General features: G+C 37.4%; 1 protein-coding gene across 16 annotated transcripts in view; it reads left to right on the forward strand.

Moving 5' to 3' along the window:
- TNRC6B (trinucleotide repeat containing adaptor 6B) overlaps positions 1-21,230 on the forward strand; it is a 140,865-nt gene that overhangs the window by 31,152 nt on the left and 88,483 nt on the right. For 8 of the 16 annotated variants that reach the window (XM_064655163.1, XM_064655161.1, XM_064655166.1 and 5 more), the window contains one exon: positions 8,034-8,101. The exons of the other annotated variants lie outside the window; for them this stretch is intronic. In XM_064655163.1, the coding sequence (XP_064511233.1) occupies positions 8,034-8,101 (68 nt within the window). The remainder of the gene's footprint in view (positions 1-8,033; positions 8,102-21,230) is intronic. 16 annotated transcript variants of the gene reach the window in all.

Consider the following 21,230-nt stretch of genomic DNA (forward strand, 5'->3'; position numbering starts at 1 on the left):
GGGAGAGCACTTCTGCTTAAATTCAGGATGCTTTATGCATTTTTTGTCCGAGATTGCTGAGCTATTATTCAAAGCTTCCTTGGCAGCTTTAGAGTTGAAGTTTTCAGATGGTATTTCTAGATATCCTGTCATACCACGACTTGAGTGACTTAAACATCTTTGGTGTTGAAGTGTTACTGACAAAACGGTATCTTGCTGCAAAAAACTAGGTGGTTTAAATTGCTTCAGAGCAAGATTTAGATGAATTGTTATGTATATATTATATAAACATTTATATTTTTAATATATATATAAGCTATTGTGTTTGAAATACTTTTTAGCTAAGTAATGTGTTAAAAAAATAATAAGTTTTTAATTAAGTAAAGTTTCTTATCTGTACAGTATGAAATGTGATTGGGATCACAGTCTTTTTAGGATTTCCAAAGTGTGACTGTCCTTTTCATGATATTCATAAAATTGTTTGTTTTAAGCTTACCAGGGAAATCATGTTAAGGACTGGCTATTTCACAGAATATTAATAACAAACATTTTAAATATTACATAGAAAGTGGGCCATAGGTTATTTCTCCAGTTGCATGTGATTAATTAGTGACAGCTGAAACTAAAGGCAAAACTTTTAGTCTTTAACCACTGCTGCAGGTTTTGTGCTTATTTAGGTGTGTAACATAAATCATATATTCTGAGTTACATAGCTTCTATAGTCCTAATGATTAATTGAGCTCCGTTGATAATCTGCCCTGCTGCTCTGTGGGGATGATGCATGTTTTAATAATGGTATATGTTAACATGTTGGCATTTCTTCCAGTTAATGTTGTAATGTTTCAGTGAGCCAGGAATTAAAATACCATTAGGCTGCATAACGAACATCGGTATCAGATTAGTAATTTTTAAAGGTAATTATATGTGCTTTAAGTGTGTCAGCATTCAAAATGCTTAGCAGGGAGCACTGAATGTGATATGTGACTTTGCAGTAGGATTATATTAGTGAGCTTTCACTTCTCTTTTTACTAACAGGAAAACCAGTTAGGACTGTGTATGGTAATAACATTGAAATACTCAATGTAGATGCTGCTGAGAAGCTTCAAGAAAACAGTGAATAGGCTAGGAGATGGTTCACAAATTTTGTTGGCATTTTTTATATGCCGAGACTATGCTTTGGCAAAATTAAGAGGAAAAAAAGGGTAGAAATAGGTTCGAGTGAAAATTCAGTAACCTCGCAGTGCTGTACAATACAACAAAATCCTGCAGGTGACCAAAAATTGAGACAATTTTTCATGCATACCTTGTCTCTAAGACTACTCTGTATGATTCAGAAAAGTACTTCACGCTTTATTATTTTAGGAGCTGTTTTTTCTGTTATTTTCTTTCTTTTAAGTTTAAATTACTAATCCTAAAGTGGTTTTTTAGTGCTTTTATTTGTGTACTGAAATTAAGATTTAATCTAAAAAGTATATTTTGGGACTAATTTTGCTAACCAATTTGTGCTATCTTATGCATATTTTGAGATGTCAGCTTAACTCTTATTTATTCCTAAAAAATTATTAAAGTGTTAGCAGCTAATTTGCATTTTTATTAAAAGAAGTTAAGTTAAAAATTTAATTAATCTGTTTCTAATGAGTAAAATTTTCACCAATGCAGTTTGTCCAAAGTGCTTATAATAAAGCCAGGCAGAGAGGTGACTCAGCTTTCCTTTCATTTGTAGTAGTGACTACATTTCTGTTAGACCTCAAATGGTCTCTGAGATTTCTTTTATAGAACAGGGCTTCCACCACTGTTAGCAGTACTGCCTAGTGACTTATTGCTTGGATTTCAACCAATTGCATTTCAATTGTGCAGTTGTCCTTAAAACAACTATTACCAAGGCAAAATAAATGCTGATGGCCTGTTTACAGTAGCACTGTCGCTGATGAGGACTGGGAGGGCCACTGGTGTTTAAAGCAGTTGTTGTGACAAAACACCAAATTTGTCAGTCTTTAGCTGGGTGTGCAGTAGGCTGTGTTAAAATTATCACTTAATGTGAAGCACTGTCAGAAAGCAGCTTTTGACCTTGGTTGGTCCTCACTGTAGTTGTACACAAGATAAGGTTTTTGGTTCGTGTCTGCTTGAGATGCTAGCAAATGAAAACCCTTAGAGGAGTCTTTTCTGGTTGGTTGCAGTCTTTTTTTTTTCTTTTTTTTTTCTTTCCTTTTTTTTTTTTAATGAAAAGAAAAAAATTACAGCTTTGAAAGAAAGTATGAAATGAGTGAGAAAAGGTGTTCAGTTGAGTTCAGCTTTGGTGGGCTAGGATAGCTAAAGAAAGTGTTGAATCTTGTTAGGAAAATGTGATATCTGACACCAGGATTCAGGAAAGATGAGGCTTTTGCCCTTGAAACTTTCTGGCCCTTCAGAGTGTTGCTGACTTTATCTAGGAATTCCAGATTAAGTTTACTCATTAACCAAATCCATCAGGGTCTCATTGAAGATGTTTTTAGAAAGAGTAGCCTGAAACTGTAGTAACAGGTGTTGCACTTCTGGACCAAAAAAAAATGTAATAGTTTATTACATCTAAGATCTTGGTATATTTTATTTCCTGAGAGTTAAGTATTGAATGTCTAATATTTTAGATAGAACAAGTTGTCTTTTCTTATTTAGCACACTCGATGTATAAATTTTTGTCAAAATTTGGATATTCACAGGTGCCTGGATTTTTAAGGAAAAAAAAAATCTTTGAAATGATAAAATATGGAGTTTGGCAACTTGCAGTTCCCTTTTTTTAGAAACCTGAGTTTTTCTATTGAATTTCCCCCCTGCTGTTTCAGGGTCTATTTCTGGTTTCTGCTTCCAGCTGCCAGAATCTTGAAGCCTTCTCCATCCCTTGCCAGGAGAAACAGGTGTAGAGTGCTCTTCCTTTGATTTCTGCTCTTGGAATCAATGGCTCCCCCTGCAGTCCTTCTAAGAGAAGCCTAAGTGTTTTGAGTTCTCTGCCATTTTCCATCTTTTATTCTTTCCTTGGGAGGAAAACAAGATACAAGAGTTCTGTCTTGCCTTCACCTTCCGTTCTTTTTGTACATATTCAGGGCAACTGCACTTCCAATGTAAACTGTGAGTCAAGAGAGACTAAAGACTCAGAATGGGCTTTTTCAAAAGCACTGAACCTGCAGTTCGCCAGATCTGTTGAGGTTGCTGAATGCTGTGTGTGGTTGAAACTTAGTGAAACTGAAACTTTCTGGGCTTCAGTTTTCTTAAAAAAAAAAGACAAAAAGCGTGCCAAACATGATATGGTGATGATAGACTGAAGGGAAACTAAGAGACTTGTGGGGAAGGAATGTGCATAGGAATTGTAGAAGAATTGTGGGTGGAGGAGAGAAAGAAGAGTATTTTCAGCTATAATAATTCTGACTATTATGTGCTGTTCCTCTCTTCAGTTCATCCTCAGTCACGTAATCAAAAACTTAAAATACCATATTCTTATCCTTTCTGCAATATGATGTCATTACTGTAATTGGGAAAATAAGGCCTAAATATTTTAATTTTTAAGTTTTTTAATCTCAAAAAAATTCATTAATAGATAGCTGGGCCTAAGAAAAAATTGTATGAAAATGTAAACAGTGCCTTTGAAGTTTTACTGGGGCAGTTTGCTCATTGTTTTCAGAAGGGTCTTTGTCAGATACATCTCTTTGAATTAAGAACTACTCAGTAAAGTGACTTTTAAATGTCGCAGAAAGATGGAAAAGGATGTTACTCAATAAGCTTATTCTACACTTTTTAGAACATTAAATAAACCGTGTAGCATTTTCTAGCAAAAATTTTTAAAACTGCAGACTTCTGAGTGAAAAATACTGGTTACTGGTCACGAAATTGTTCAATGTATGCAGGCAAGCAAAAGAAAGTTAGAGTCAAGGTTCTGCAAAAAGAGGAATGCAGAAATTGCTGCACTGGATCAGGCCTGTAAAATGATCTTACATATATTAACTTCCCTTTCACTTTGTACAAATTATGTCATTGCCAGAAATGGAAAAGCTTATACTGCTATTGTTTTCTAATCCTCTAATATACAAGTAAGTCTTCGTACCTATAGGTACATAAACCATAAAATCCTCAAGGACTTGTGAAATTCAGTGTACAACATGTTTGTTCAATTAATTTTTTCTCTGTTAATAATATGTTTTCCTTCTGTATCCTCTTACAGGTTTTTTGGGGTTTTTTTGAGAGTGAGTTGGGTTTTATTTATATTGTGGTAGCAAAGGGGTGATGTTTGTTACAATGCTTTCAAACTGTGCTTTTTTTTTTTTTGTGTATACCTCGGTCCTGTGTTGTCTTCCATTGTGGAAGATTTGCAGGCCAAATGTTAGATTTTATTCACGTGAAATCTTCCCTCTGCCTACACCTTTCTTTATGCTGAGCTCTCATGTTTTTAGAGTGTTGTGGAGGGGTTTTGACTGTTCTTTGTCTGTACTCATAAACAGTATTCTAAAAGAGGGCGACATAGTATGGATCTGTTACAGTAATTTCAGCATTTCTTTCTTCAGAATACTTTAGTTTTTCTTGGTGGTTGTTTTCTTTTGAGGGCTTGTTTTGATTAGGCAGCTTTCTAAGATATTTTTCTTAGACCTTTCTAGACGGAAGTGCAGACTCTTGCTGGGTTGGGAATTTGGTAGGTTTTTTTATCATGTATATTACCTCTCAATATTAAACTGAATCTGTTCCCGTGTTTATAGGATTGCTGGGAAATTCAGGTTGGAAGGGAACTTGCAAGATCTCTAGTCTAACCTCCTGCTGAAAGCAGGGTCACCTATGAGGTCAGACCAGGTTGTGAGGGACTTTATCCAGTCTGGCCTTGAAAAACTTGAAGCAAGGAGAGTACAAAACTTTTCTTGGTATCTGTTCCAGTCCTCAACTGTCCTCATGGTGAAAATAAGTCATCTTGTATCCAGTCTGGACTTTCCTTGTTTCAACTTATGGCTTCTTGTCCTGTCACAGTGTACCCCTGTTGTGAGCCTGACTCCCTGCTGACCTCCTTGTAGATACAGACAGGCTGCTGTTAAGGTATTCTCAAAGCCACGTCTTCTCCAGGCTGAATAAGCCCAGCTGTCTCAGTCTTTCCTCACAGGACAAGTGCTCTGGCTCCCTGAGCATCTTGGTGCTTTACTGTGTCCATGTTATGGATGTATTTCTTGTACTGTGGAGCCCAAAATGGGGAGCGTTAGACCATAGCTGGAATAATAAGCACTGAATACAGGTGACAGTCAGTTCCTTCATCTACTGGCAAGGCTCTTAATAAAGCCTGGGATGCTGTTGACCTTTCCTGACAAGGCACACTGCTGGCTCACGATCAGCTTGCTGTATGCCAAGACATTTTTCACAGAACAGCTCCCCAGCCATTCTTCAGCCTGAATCATTGCCAGGGCCTCTCAGGTGCTGTGTTTTGTGTTTATTCTGTCTGAATTGATACAGCTCCTGTTGGGTCCGTTCCTCCAGCCTGTCTCGGTCCATCTGAATGGCATGCCTGCCTTTGGATATGTTGACTGAACCTCTTCACCCCAGATAGTTTATCTTAAAATTCTGACCAGAATATACCCTACCAGCCCTGCAAGTCACTGGTAAAAGTGTTTAATGGACTTGTCCTGGGTAGACTGTTACAGCACTCCATCTGATACCATTCTGCAGGTAGCATACAACACAGTAAGTTTTTGTGTTCCTGAGTACTTCCTCACTCTGTGACTAATTTTGTTGGTAAACTTCCTGTGAGAAACTTTGTCTGGGCCATTGTGCTGTATCTTCTACAGTTTTTTATGATGCAGATTTCAGTGATTTCAGATACTTTCCTCTGGGGTTTTCTAGTTGCATTAACACAGATTGTGCCTGGACCTACAATCTTGTTCCTAGCTCAGGCACTTTGTTGTTTGTCATTATTTGCCCACTTTTCTTTGGAAGTGACTTTGGTAGATAAGCCTGCTGGAACAGTGATGTCATTAGTATTTTTTATATAAAATTCATAATAAAGCAACAGTTTTATTGGCATTACTTCATCAATTGCCTTTTCCTGGTGGTGGTGTACTAGATGTTCCAGGTCTTATTCAGATTTCTTGATTATGATCTAATTGATAATGTCCCCTTTCTAAGTGTTTGTTGGTTTTAAAATCATTGCATTTTATACTTCATTTTTTATACCTCTTCTTCTATAGCTTCATTAAATCAAAATTCTGTTTTACACAGGAGTCTTGTTAGTTTAGCACTACATATGCTGCAGGTAGTGCTTCTTTATTCCCAAAGTCTCCCTTTCATCTTTCTTCCCAGTACTGGCCACAAACTGTTCCATGCTTACCATTCATTGGAACTGTATGTGTCTTAAACCATCAATAGGGGAAAATCCTCTCGTGTAAGAGTGTGTAACCCACCATGCTGTTATGCCATTTGGTCACACATCTGTAGCTGTTTTACCCATTGACACACTTGCATTTTAGCATTTTCAACAACAGAATTAGTGGAATGAGTATCTTTTTCTTCAACTAGACAGTTTTGAGTCTAGCTCTTAGAGCTCTTGTGAATCAGGTATGGACTGAGGTACCTACAGGTTTCAGTATGTGATATGGTGGGAATACATGGATAGAAGTCCAAGTTATTTACAAGGCTGTAAATCAAAATTTTCTTGCTTTCAAACCTGGCTTTTACTTGAAAATACTATTTTGACTGTGAGTCCTGTGAGTGCATATTTACAAATGTAAAATTACCTTACACAGATTTGATTGACTGTTTGTCTTCTGGATGTCATTAGCACCTTATAGTTCATCAGTTTGTCAGTTCATTTGTGGTTTTGCTTAAGGCCGTGTCTGTGCAGTCAAATAGCATAATTTCCAGAATCCTTGGTGGATGTCACTGTGCAGATTATGATTTTTGTCAGTATTTTTGACCTGTCAACAGGATCAAGGTACAAATGAGGAAACTTGACCCTTTTGGGGGGAGGGTAGGGATGCAGTGGGAAGTGGCTGCTGGATGGGTTTGGGGTTTTTTGGGGGGGAGGGAGGTTTGCCCCTTCAAAGACTGACTAAACTGTTATCTTTACTGACTGAATAGTGCTTCTCTCCTCTTTCCAGTTAAATGTAGTGGATCATGGATTTGTGTGTGATTATGATTCAGTTGCTTTGTTGTATGGTTTGAGTATTGCAGTGTGACCTGTTTGCTGGCATCACATGAAATAGAGCATTGCTAACTGTGTATCTGGGTGTTTATATAAAATACTAGTTGCATGTGTAGAATTTTTATATAAAGAGAAGAATATTTTGCTACTTTTGCAAGAAATTCTGACTGAATTAAGTCATTAAATGAAGAGCGAGTAATTAATTAACAATCAAATATAATACAGTTCTTCTTTCTGGCCAAAGAAATTACTGAAAATGTATGCTAAAACTGACATTTTAAAAGCAAACAATTAAACATAAAACTTCCTTACTGCTCTTGGAATCTTCTAACAAGTGAGCCAAAGGAAATGCCTACCTTATGTTGTCATTGGAACAGCATCTATTTGAGGTTTCCTTAGGCCTCTTTTTTACCCTGCTAACTAAGCTCTGTGTGTGCAGTGAGTCTCTTTTTTGTAGAAAAGTTATTTTTTCACAAGAAGTACTCTGCTTTTGCAGCAGTTTGTCTGTGCCTAATACATTTCTTCTAAAATTCTGATTTTTTTTTTCCTCCAGAAATGTTGATAGACCTATTTTTTTAATTCCTGCTTTATACGTAAGCAAGAAGTGGTAGAAATAATACTTAGAATGACCGAGGAAGTCCTTAACAGAGCAAAACTTAGACTCTAGATACCCTAACTGATAGCCATTAAATCGTTCTTTTTCCCATGTAAGATCTTCTGAAATCTGTGCTATGAAACGATACCATAGCAATGGGGTTGGAGATGTACATATGTTGCTAAGAAACTAAATGATCTGTTCTGGACCAGCCACTGTGATAAAGTGGCTGCCTTAAGTTGTCGCATATGGAAAAGGGCCACTTTAGGTGATGTGCATTTTGCTCCACCGATTTCTGACCTGCAATGCTTGCCTTTGCAGATGGAACATGAGGATTTTGTAATGGAGGGGCATGGCAAGACTCCACCTCCTGGTGAAGAAAACAAACAGTGAGTCACACATTTATTTAAAAAGGGCCTTACCATAGTAAATGGTGTGAAGCACTCTTGTTTAAATGTGCTGGGAGCATTGGTTGGTTGTTTGGTGCTCACCCTTTTGGTTCCTTAAATATCCATATGTAATAGTGGATGGTGGCTGAAAAAAAAAAGACGCAGGATGTTGATTTGCCTTAAATGTAAAAGCAGAGAAACGTGCATTGCAATTTCAGAATGTTAATCAGAAATGGTTGTAAAAGGGATAATCATTCTGGAAGCTTGGCACTGAGGTAGTGAGTTTGTACATGAAGTTTTTATACAGCTGCTCTGCACTGAAATAATGTGAAATATGATGGAACCAGTGCCTTCCTTTTGGTGTGCATATGGTAGATTGGTCCTCTTTGAAATACGAGCTTTGTTTCTATAGAATGCATTTTAATAAAGGATCCAAAATTATAAACAAAACACTCAAGGATGAGCAATTTAAGATGCTGGTATGCAGTGTTTTAGGGAAAGCAGCTTCATCAGAGAAGAAAATGATGGATTTTTGTTAGGAAAAAGCTTTTTCATATGACTTCAAACTGAAATCCAGTAACAGTTGGATTTTTCCCTGAGATTTTGTTTGGATAGGAAGAACAGAGCCTTGTCCTAGACGTATTGCAGTCATGGTTGTATTCCACATTCTTTTCATTAGTTAATGCGATGGTGATTCATTTTTGATATCATAATTAATTTTTTTTTCTGACCTGCCTTTTGGAGCAAGCAATAAGATGATCTTTGGGAAATCCACATCACAGAATTCTTTTTTTCCTATGCTTATTTTGATGTCACCTCACAAGAAGAAGTTCTTGTTGATCTGCACTACACTTGTTTGACTTGGGGTAAAGGTCTTCCTTGCCTTCTAGATAAGCTAGCAACTGTAAGTCCTCTGCATCTGTGATAATTAGAAGCCATTTCTGAGGTAGACAAGTTGAGTTCAGCAAAGTTCTAGTGCTGAACATGCACATTCTTTGCATCATGGATGTGAGCCAAACTTCTCAAAGTAATTGTTGATATTTCTTTCTGTTCAGACTGGGCAACTTACTGTGGTACCAAGAGATACAAAGCTTGTTGAAATAGAAACTTTCAGAAAGTTCCAGAAGAAAAATCAGTGCAGAAATAAAAAGTAGGAGTTAGATTTGTGCTCTTCTGAATTGTTTCTTTAGATACCTAGTATAGTGAAATACATTATTGTAGTGAGTAATATGAGGGATTTTGTATTGGATTTGTCGTAGCTTTGTGTTTGCTGTCTTATTTCAGGTGCAAGTGGACCTAGAATTACTTTACAGTTGACCTGATTTCTAATTAGAGCTTTTCAAGTGGCTTACAACATTATCTCTCTTCCCCAAAACTGTGGTTATTAGAAAGAGAATATGAGATTAGAGATAGGCAGGATTTTAATTTTTTTTAACTAATAAAGTTGTGTTCAGGTGGCATGCAGAATCTTGTCATACGGATCCTGCCATAGGAGTATCATTTCTAATAATGTTGTTAATAATATTTTTATAGAAGTCTAAAGGTACAATTTTAGTAATGCAACAAAGAGTTGAAGATACACAACTTGTAAAATAACACCAGCAAAATTCTATTCAATCACTTGAAACTTTTTTACCCACAATCTCAAATTTTCAACTAACAAAATTGTCTGCCTTGATAGAGTTTACCTCTTGGTATAAGAAAAGGAAAAAAAAAATCTGAAGTTACCGCTTTGTATTATCACTTCCTTGCATTAGGGATTAGTTGGATATCCTGGACTGGGTCTTGTGAAGAACAACAGAGAGGAACTGGAGCATCTGACAGAGGAGAAGCTGAGAAAGCTGTGACTGTTTAGCCTTGTGATGAGAAAACTTGGAGGAGAATCTTATTATCCACTTGTAGAGATACTTGATGAGGGGACTAGAGAAGACAGACAAATTCTTCACAGTGGTGCCTGGTGGAGAGGCAAGAAGCAATTGGCATAAACTGAAATACAGGAAACTACACTCAAACATCAGGAAAAAAATTCTTTCTTTATACCTTTGGAACAGGTTAGTCAGAAAACTCAGCTGGACACAACCCCAAGCCTGCTTCAGCCTGCTCTAGTTAACCATGCTTTGAACAACGGGGTGGGATTGATGATCTCGGTGATCTCTTCCATCTGCAATGATTCTGTGATTTGGTGTACCTGTGTCTACTGTTGTCCTTCTGGTTAGTCTGAAATAAAATTGGAGCTTGTTAGTAAAAAGTAGATTCTAAGTCTGAATGTAGAGTCAGATGTTCTTGACAGAAATAGCTGCACTGCTGAAGATTCTTCCTTTCATTTCCAGCTGTCATTAGACTTCCTAGAATTTACTGCCTCTACAGCTATGCAGATGGAATTTTTTTTTGATTGCTTCTAGTTTACTTTCCTGAAAAGTTGGCCATGTTAATTTAATTGCCTTTCATTAGGCAGCCTGGTCTGGGTAACTTTGTACTGAGATTGTTGAGGAAGTAAGTGTTCAGAAGGTACGGTTACAGCAACTGACCTGCAAGGGGGTGAACTTGCACCAGAGTGCCAGAGCAGTCTGTAAGTGTTAACCTCCTAGGAAAGCCTTGCAAATGTCCTGACATTTATCTGCATTCCAAGGGACTCAAAATTTGAGTGGACAATGAAAGAATAGAAATAAAAAGATACTTCTGAGAGACTTTCAATGGATGCAATAGTTCTTACCCAGCACCAGTTTCATGTGAAATTTCTTTTGCTAATGTACAGCTTCATAATGGAATATGAGGAACCAGCATCCATAGGTGGCTTCTGGCACTTTATGCAACAGTTTATTTCAACTAAGTTTCACTTGGGGATAAAAGCTTGGGATTTTAAGAGTGCCTTCTAGTATTAAACACACACACATACACACTACCCCCCAAAACAACAAACAACCCTGCTTCAACCTTTTGAACCTTTCTTTTGCCGTACTGAACAGTTGTTTTGGATAGACTTACTGTACTAAAGTTACAGTGTTTTAAGATTTTTGAGCTGTAGGTGATACCTGAGAACTGCCATCTGCTGCTATCTGCTTTGTGGGAAGGAATTACCTGGTTAGACTGTATACAAGGTTTTCAGAAATCTTCAGTAGATGATTTAAAACATAAATATAATTGATTTCAGTTGAAGCTAATTATGAAGAAGTTACCCATGCAAAATCCTTAGTACAAGTAAGATACTGAAAGGGCATACTCATCTCAAGTCCTGTGAAAGATTTGCAGTTTATGCACAGTGCACATGTCACAGAGCTGTCAATGGCTGCCACTTACTCTAAAACCTGCACTTCAAGAGAAGTGAGTCTGCCTGGGCTACTGGAGTTGACAGTGGCCATCCTGGACCATGCTTCTACTCCAGCAGAGGGCCAATGAACTCCTTGAGAGTCCATTGTTACTTCTCATTTTTTTAAGTACTGCTTCTCCCTGCTCTGGCCAGGGATATGTTTGTTATGCTTGGTCACGTTATTTTGTTATGTGGCTAATGTGGTTTGGTAAGAAACCCCTTTCCTCTCTCCCAAAGCAAAGTTCAGAGAAAGATCAGTATCGTTATGCTTAATTACAGATGTAATTAATTATTTTGTTAGAGGTGTTCCCTCATATTTTCATCCATTATGAAGAGGTTGACCTGAATTGGCATGCTTAAGGAGTAAATATTATCTCTCCCCTCCAAATACTTATATTTTATATGGCAGTAGCTTATTGCGCCCTTATCAGTGTAATAGGGCTTTTACTTTTTCACTGCTGGAGCAAAGATTAAGAGGCAAATTTGATCATCTTTCCAAAACAGTCAGACTTCTGTTGATGAGCACAGAGCAGCTTTTCTTTTTTGGGGCAGGAAAAAGAATTCTGCTCAAGTCCTTAAATTGGGGTTATGCTCTTAGCTGTAGGAGTATTAATTAGCAACTCTGCCTGTGCTAATAAATTATCCCCTGCTGTCACAACCAGAAATTTATGCACCCTAATCTGTGAGTGAATGGGACTGAGTAATGAAAAACTATTCCTTTTTATACGAAAAATGTAAATGTTTTACTATTCCTGATTGATACACGGAGAGGTCTGTTCAACAGTAGCTATTCAGACAAAAAGTGAGCCAAGTTCATACTCGGGTTTTGTAGCAAGGTAAGCCAAGCTGTTACTGCTGTCTGAAATAACTCAGCTGGCTATTCCCCACTTGCTGTTTTACAGTCATGGGAGAGAAAAGTCTTCAACTGTCTTGGCAATTTGTACATCTGGAAGTGATTCATACTGTAAGAAAGATAGCAACACAAGATCATTTCTGTAATTTAGAAAGTGTCATTGGGTAGCCTTTTCCCTGGCTTGATAGTTTAATGTAGAGATTCTGAGGCAAGAGATTTTAACGAGAGCCTCAAAAATTTCAGTAATACCAGCATGAGATTGGAACTGGTGAGCATCACAAAATTGTTTTAAATTTGGTAATAGTATCTTACATTTTTCTTTGACTTTTCAGCAGGAACATTCAGTGTCTTCCTGAATTTGTGTGACACTACAATTAAAAGAAATTAGTAGCTAAAATAGCCTAAGCTGGACAAAAAAGTTATTTAAAATAATTTAAAATGGAATGGACCTCTGAAAGTCTTCTTGTCCAATCCCATGTGCAAAGGAGGGCCAGATTTGAAGGTTAGATCTAACAGGCTTCTCAGAATTATTCTAGAGCCTTTTTGGACAATCTGTTGCAATGGTGATCACCCTCACAGTGAAGAAAATTTCCTAATATTCAGTAAGAATTTATGTCCATTGCCTACCATCTTTAAACATGGGCGTTTGAAAGTCTGGCTCAGTCTTCATTAAAACTTACTTCTGTGTCTGCTTACACAGCAGAATAACTCCCCCCTCTCCCTGGTTTAGTTTTGTCATGTTAAAATTAAGCAAAATCAAGAAGCCAGTTAACAGGCCAGTCTGTCTTTGTTTTCAGCAGCCTGCTGATACAGGGTGCACATGTAACATCACTGCCACAGTGGCATAAAGGGACCGATCTTATTCTTTCGTAGTGTTTCTGGAAACTATAAAAAGGCTGCAGTGGTATATCCTGAAGTTGTCTGATTTGGTTGATGAGAATGAGGGACATTGTTATGAAGTAGTGCAGTGTTCTTTTGAAGGGTTGGAATTCCATGAAGGGCCCAAGCCATAGCGTCTGTCCCTGTAGCATAAAATATTGTTCTTAACAAATTTAAAGTAAACAGTAAATGCTGGCATAACAAGGGGTTTCTTTGATGTTTTAAGGACATTCTATATTACAGAAGATATTGAGACTTGCCTTGGGTGCCGTTGCACTTTTTAAATTTACTGACAGCACTGACCTAAGCAGAAATTGTTTGGGTTTGTGGTTTGTTTTTTTTTTCCCCAAAAGATTCATGCTGGCATTTTCAAAGCAAGTCTCCAAATCCTAAATCAGATTATCAACTCAGATTTGAACACCTAAATTTGGGTATCACCCCAAATTCCATTGAACTCATGGTAAGTGATTTCTTGAATTATGTTCAAGAATGATATAAAGGCATAGCTATTTTTTCATTGCTGTTGTTCGAACTGTGTGTAGAATAAGTAGCCCATTAGAGAAATGTCCCCAAACATTTAAGTCCTCTGCCCAGCATCCTAAGGAGCCACCACAGAGACACAGGCAGTGTCTGTAGTGTCCATACCAGACACTTCTGTCACAGGATGTTGCAGTGCTTCAGACCCAGTGATAGGCCCAGGCATTGGCACATGAGTAGGAGACTTGTAACTTTGAAGCTGTATTTTTCATTTAAGTCTTTGGAGATTTGGTAGGATATTTAAGGGTGCAAGATCATTAGACTAAAGTTTAAGATGAAAACTGGTCCAACTAAGGATTAAGGAATGTTTTCATCACTATGTAGTTTACAGTTATTCCATACAGTGGAGTGAGCAGCAGGACAAGTTTGCATTTGAAGGCAATTCTACCTGTGTGTTTTAAGGGGGCCCTGAGGAAATCGAGAAAACAATTGCCCTTTGTTGTGCAATTGAGTGGGTAGAAATGGATGACACAGCAGTGAAATGTGTATCTGTAGAGGCAACTGTGTTTTAGCCATGAGACTGGTAAGTCAATAATGTTGCTAAAGCTAACTTACACCCTTACAATGAAGTACTTCTGAACAATATGCAGAATTTACACTTGAGCACTTTAAAATGCCAAAAGTTCCATCAATTGTCTTCCACATTTTACCAGTTCAAGGTTATACTTAAATATTTTGACATTTTTGTATTTAAAATTACAAGTATTACCCACAGGAAGGCTCTCTTCTGAGTATTTTAAGCAAAACTATTTTAAAATTAGGTGTCCACTTCTGCAAGTTAGTCTTGAAAATGTTTGTTTTCAGTTGTCAGTTCATGATTTTTAAGATTCCCCATTTCATGTCCTCAGCAATTTTATTTTTTTTCCCTTTCAAACCATGAACAAATACAGACTTTGCATGTACCTCGGCTAACCTACACCTCAGTGAACTGTTATTTTGCAAATACTTTCTCAATATGTGGAAAAAACCCAGAAGCCAGATGACCGTTAAGGATAAAAAGAAAGGGAGCTCACACAGAAAAAAAGTCAACTTTGAAAGTGAAGTTCCCACTTACTGTCACAATGTGTTTAGCCTACACTGCTGCTGAACATTGTGAGAGGAAAATATTTTGTACATTCGAAGTGTGAATATTTTGGCACTTCTCTTTCGTAGGATTTTATAGTGCTCTCTTCCAGATGTCTTGTGGTAAGAACAGGCCAGTTTGTTTGGGTTCTCCCTCTCCCCCCAGGATCTGTATTTGTCCTGCATAGGACATGCACAGAGACTGCTTCTGAATTTGCAGTCTCATCTGATCAAGAGACTGCTTTCCACATGTCTTGCAAAGCAAGAGACAATATATTTTTCATCCTAGCTCACTTGATTTATAAATATGATATTGCAAAATACCCAGAGTAGACAGTGTCACATACTATCCTTGATACCATTGCTTTCTGTAGTTATTACAGTTAGTAATTGTGATTGCTGGTAGAACAGAGAGCATTTTGATTTACCACTGTGGTAGCTTACTGTACTTTGAAGGGGAGAGCATTTGCATACTGATCAAATTCCTGACATCCCAGAGCCTCTGTATTTCAGGCACCACCACCCCCCCTCCACCCCCTGTCCTCCAGTCCCTTTCCAGGAATTAAACTATTTACTGGACACTCTATTGACATCTCAGGTTCATTGTCCAATAAGTCTTTTTTAGGTCTGGTTGATTAGTGGCTGTTCCTTTTCTCTCTCTCCCAAAGTTGCCAGCTTCCTTAGGACATGCCTGAGGTAACTGCCCTTTGATGTATCATTTATATGGATGGCTGAACATTACTCTCTTTTCAGCATTTCATTGCTATTTAGATGGCAGCTCTTGGATGGACATCTACCATGGGAGAGAGATAACAGACTTAAAGAACATCAAGCATAATTGTTTAAGGTGGTGTTGGACTTGGCAGTGCTGGGTTTATGGTTGGTCTTGATGGTCTTGAATGTCTTTTCCAACCTAAAACAATTCTTTGATTCTGTAAGGGCTGTTAAGAATTTTGAGCCCTCTCTAAATTAACATTTTGTCTATATTATTAATGTAAAAATATATTTTAATTTAGACAAACTTCTGTGGTATCTACACCAAGTTAGTGCCACATCTTGATTTGCTAAGAATTTACATTTTGGATTGTTAGCACGAGTCAGTCGCATCGTAAATGTGTACAAATTACAGTCCTAAACCTTTTTCCTTTTGTATCCAATTTGAGATGCTCAGTGCTTTTTTTCTCTGCTTCATTCTCTCCAAAGAATAAATGCATTCATCAAGTCTTTGGTCTTTTTGTGTGTACATCCAGATCAATGGTTGAATCTTCCTTTTGAGGAGATGAAGGAAGGAAAGTAAAAAAACCTCTAATGATTTTATATTAGAGTTTGTGCTCTTTTTGTTTCCTTTGTGCAGAAAATAGAAATTTTGATGACTATCTAGTATGGCTTAGCTATACCAGAGGTTAAAGGATAGAAAGGTCTTGGTTCTTAGATGCAGATCCTATTTAGACCCTTCATGGGGTGACCAGTGTTGGTTAAAGAAGGGGAGGGGAGGAAAAACAGCAAGCTCTTTATTTCATGCAGAAGATATGACTTAACTTTGTATGACTAAAAATACTGTACTATGTGGTTGACATGGTATGAATTAAAAACTTGTTTACAGAGATATTTTGGAGCTCTTAAGCTGCATCGCTCCTCTGGCCTGCTGTGATATGGAGAGCTGGCATGATTTCTTTTCCTCCTACCTAAATAGATGAAATTTGCTGAACTCTTTGCCCTTTGTTAAAGTTGTTCATATTTGGGAGTTATACTGTTTTTAGGTTACTGCATGCATTTGAATATTTGTGACAGCTACAGCTTGTAGAATTTTCTGCCTGGATAGCCAGCTGTTCCTTTCCTGACATTTCAAACTGAAGGACTTGTACATGAAGGCAAATTACGCAGGGAAGATGTTCAAGTCACTTGGAAAGATCAAATTACAGATTTTTGCAGCAATAAATAATGCTTTTATTAGAAAAATGGGTCAAATTAGGGAAATCTCTTACAGTAATCCACTGAATATGCATTCTTTTTGTATTCTGCTTTTACTTTGGGGGTTTTGTTTTGTTTTGGGCTGGCTTGCTTTTATAATTATTATTTAACTTAGCATATTATGGTTCCTTTAATGAAAACAAAGGAAAATGGGTTGGTGCCAGCTCCAACCAAGATGCCAGAAATTCCTTTGCTCAAGAGGTTTCCGGCCCAGTGATTGAATTCCCTATGCTAAAACTAAAGACTAGTTCAGAAAAATTTGTAAAGAGGTACTGGCCTATGTCACCATAAATAAATTAAAATATAAAAAAATTAAAAAACCTAAGTGCAGTATAGCTTCCTTTTAGGTGTGTGTGTGGGAAGATTGAACTAGAATAAGATAAAGTTTTTTGGTCCAAAAATCTTCCTTGTCTGTTGTGAGACCTCCCAAAAGTATTTGTAAGAACTGCTTTGAGTAGAGTATGCTGACTTTCAGCAGAAGCATGTCTACAGGCACCATATAAAGAAGGAGTCCTGTTTTGGTAAAGTGTTTGTAGACATGAAAGACAAGTTTTTCGTTAAATATTCTAACCTGTTCAGATGAAAAAGCTGGCTGCTATAGTAAAATGTTTAAAGCTCCAAGGTCTAAACAGGGAGAAGGAAGGATTTGACCAATGAAATGATTACTCCTTTTGAAATTCATAGTAACAGCTATGGTTGATGGAAAGTCAGTTGAATAAATCATGTAACTTGCATGGTAATTAATATGCTGTAAATAACAATTAGAAAGCAACCACTTGCTGTATATATAGGTAGAAGAACATACTATACCATTTCCCTGAACATGTATTTATTTGAAAGATGCCTGGAAGTGTTCAAGGCAAGGCTGGATGGGGCTTTGAGCAACCAGGTCTAGTGGAAGGTGGGCTGGAAGACAATCTTTAAAGGTCTCTCCCAACCCAAACCATTCTATGATTCTTTTTTCACTGTCATAGATAGAAGTGCATAAAATGGATAAACGTCTCCCATTTCATTGATATTTTGGCAGTTTATAGGATTTGGCAGTTTATAGGATTTTAGGAACTGAAGCCCTGTTAGGATAGGATTATAGCCTTCAAAATCAAGATGCTTCTGAGATGATAGTAAGGAGCAGGTTAAAGAAATTCTGAGAGTAAGTTCCCTTAAGCATGTTATGTTACTGGAAAGTACTTGTTTAATTTCCAAGGATATGGATATAAAAACTCAGCATCTAGATGTGGACTTGATTGAATGGGAGATGACGTTTGGAGTCAGTTCTTCAGTTCTGAGAGCAGTTAAGTCTCATGCAATGGCTTTTCGCGTCTTTTCGTATCCTTCCCAAGTATGTTTGGAGTCTCTTGTCCAGTTTTGGTCAAGTGAGGCTGAGAACTAAGAAACTATAATATCTATAATATGGTTATAATTACCAATACATTAAACTTCAATAACTGCCTGGAGGAGAGACCAAAGTTAATTTCCCCACTCATAGAAAGGACAAAACAAATTATTATCTGATCTGGGTTATGTCTTTTAACAGCTAATCATCATGTGTTTTGGGATTAGCTACAGCATATGCTACTTTTTTGCACACTCTGGAAGAGGTAAAAAAAAGTTATGGGAAGAGATGTGCATAGGGCTCAATATGCTGTTAGAACCTTGGCATCAAAGGAGAACTGGCTGTGCAGGAAGCTGGGATTAGTGTGGAAAGTAGAGGTTCAGTGATGTGTGACAGAGATTAGTAGGAAATGAGCTTTCAGTTCTGTTGTTCACTGAACAACTTAGTTAAAAGGCAGCTTGAAAGCTTTCTCTTTCTCCAGTTTGGAAAGGGCATTTGGGGAATGGAAGAAGTGGAGGCATAGGGAAGGACTATTTATAGGCTGAACAGTGAAGGAAAGTATTGTGGCAGATTGAAAAAAATTAGGTGGAAAGATGAGTGTTTGCAAAGTTTGGTGAATTAAGTTTTCCTTCGGACTCTTTATCTTTGCCCAAGCACTTAATTAATGTATAGTGTCAGAATTTTGACTTGGCCTTGAAGTCATGTATCGTTCTGAAACTTCATATGCCGTGAAAGTTTTCAGGCCTTGTATTTCTTTTGTCCTTGGAAAATTATGAATGAGGTCTAAACTTTAGTATGGCTACAAAGCAGTGTTGCAATTAAGTTTTGAATAATAATATTAATTCCTAAAATGTGTTGATAGGTGCCTTTGTGTAGGGATGCAAAAGCTGTTGTAACCTTTTCAGAAAACAGGCTTTTCTTTTGTCAGATGCTTTTCATCATGGTATTTTTCCCTGAAGAAAAATTATACTTTTGGTTACTATAGTTAGAAACCCCTGCCAGCTCTGTTTTCAAAATTCTGCAGCATAACATGTCTTACTCTTCACTAAGTGTAAAAGAGAAGGACCTCAAAACAAACCCCTTTTTATCCTTAGGAGTGAGTATTTTGTCCTTGAAAAATGTTTGAACACTTGAAGGTTTTGCACTTCTGCAGACAGGTCATCACTATTGCGCTATGGGTTATGTGAAATTGCTGTGAAGACTTTAAAAAAATAGTATGTTGGTACAGCCGGATTTAGCTGTCATCTTCAGTTTTCAGAAGTGTTGGGCATTCTGCATTCCTCTGTTCAGAGAAAATAGTTTAAAAGTGATTTCAACTATCCATTATCCAGGACTGAGACACCTGTATCAAGTTTCCAGCTGTTACCAAGTGTAGGAAGCAAGATGCTTTGACCTCCTGGTTTTAACCTTAATGTTTTTAATTGTTCTCTTGATAAATAATATGGCAGTTTTTAGAGCACACATGGAATATTTAAGACTTTATTCTGTACCTTAATTTAAGGGGTTGTCTGCTTCCCCTTTATTATTAGAAATTGTGCAACTATGCAATGTAGTCCTTGCATAATTGTCCCTACCCTGAGTTATGCTTTTAGCCTGATCTCAGAAGACAGGCGCTTTTCTGATCCCTCTTAACTTGGAGACATATGCTCAGTAGGGTTGTAGTTCAGGTCAATTGGACTACTGGTGACTGGTTGGGGAACTGGGGAGTATTCTGCCTCCAATTATCTTGCATCTGTTACTGCACCCCACTTCTGGGGTTGGGAGAGGGAGATCTAGGGAAATCTAACTGATGAACTGCAGTAGGATAGAGGACATGTAGGCTTCAGTTCACTTTGGCAGTAAAATCTGCCTTTTTTCCTCTAATACTCCAGGAAGCAAATTCTTCTCCATCAGGAGAAAGGACAGTTGGTGAGAAGGCATTTATTCTGTGAGAAACTTGTTGATATTTGAGGTTTCTGGTGAAGAGTTGTCTTAGGAGGAGATGAACTGACTTTTCACTTTCATAGTATCAGCTATGAAGAACTTTTTTTTCTAGGGGGAAAAATAAGTCTTAAATTTATTGCCACGTGTATAGGCAATGTAGAAAGCCCAGTGGGTGGAGTCCAGTGTTCAGATGATGACCCTTCAAAATAAGTAAGATACAGCATCAAACGGTAGGACTTTGAGCCCAAACAAAATGCCAGCTCACGAGACAGAGAGTTTTGCATATAGACTGGATGAACTCAAATCCTTTTAAAACTGAGTAAAGATCTACAGATCAGACAGACAAAGTCTCCTTTTTGAGATGACAACTGGAGGGTAGTGCTGATACCTTAGTCCTAGTGGACAGTGGAACATGCCTGTGTATATAATGTTGAAGCCTAATTGCTTGATTCTTATCAAAAGGTCATCGGAAAGGATGAACTGTTACTAGAAGCACAATGCAGCTTATTATGAATTAAAAAACCCACTCGTCTCCTTTCTCAGTTGAGATACCAGCACAGGGAATCCATGATTGTAAGCATCTTTTTTAATGTGCACGTGTATGTCTGCTCATAGTGGATACTGTCCTCATAGGAGCACTGTGAAGCTTCATTAAAGATTTCAAAGTGTTTTATTATCCTCAGATGGAAGGAGCTTAGAAATGAAGTGTTTGTAATCAAATAAGTTAGTAGCACATAACAGGGATATAACCTGTTAACACCAGCTATTAACAATGCTGTTAGCATCAGAATGCTTCATGGTTAGGATTTCGAAATCCAATTGCCCTCTGAAAAGGGATCTGTAGATTTTGTATATGCTGTGTGTTTTTATGCTCTAGTCCATTGTTTTCTTAACTGCTGTGCTGCATTACAAACAGACAAACAAAACCAACAAAACCTAACAACTCTCCTCTAATCAAAACAAAAAACCTAAAACTTTTCCTTAGCTATCTTAATCAATAGGCCAACAAGAATAGGTAAAGAATGGATATCTTTCAGTTGTTAGCTTAGTTGAAAAAATTCAATTAAAGCTACAGTTATTTAAGAATTACCCATACTGGCCTCTTAATACTTTTGGTTCACTGATTATTTGCTTGTTTTCTGACTAAAAAAGCTTTGTCAATAGAACATTGACAGAGTGAAATTTTATAGCAGTAATTTACACTTGGATACACAGCAACTCAAGTGAGTGCTTTTTTCTGAAAGTCATCACAGTATTACCAACT

Source organism: Pseudopipra pipra, chromosome 5 (genome assembly GCF_036250125.1).
Source record: "Pseudopipra pipra isolate bDixPip1 chromosome 5, bDixPip1.hap1, whole genome shotgun sequence".
Lineage (NCBI taxonomy): Eukaryota > Metazoa > Chordata > Aves > Passeriformes > Pipridae > Pseudopipra > Pseudopipra pipra.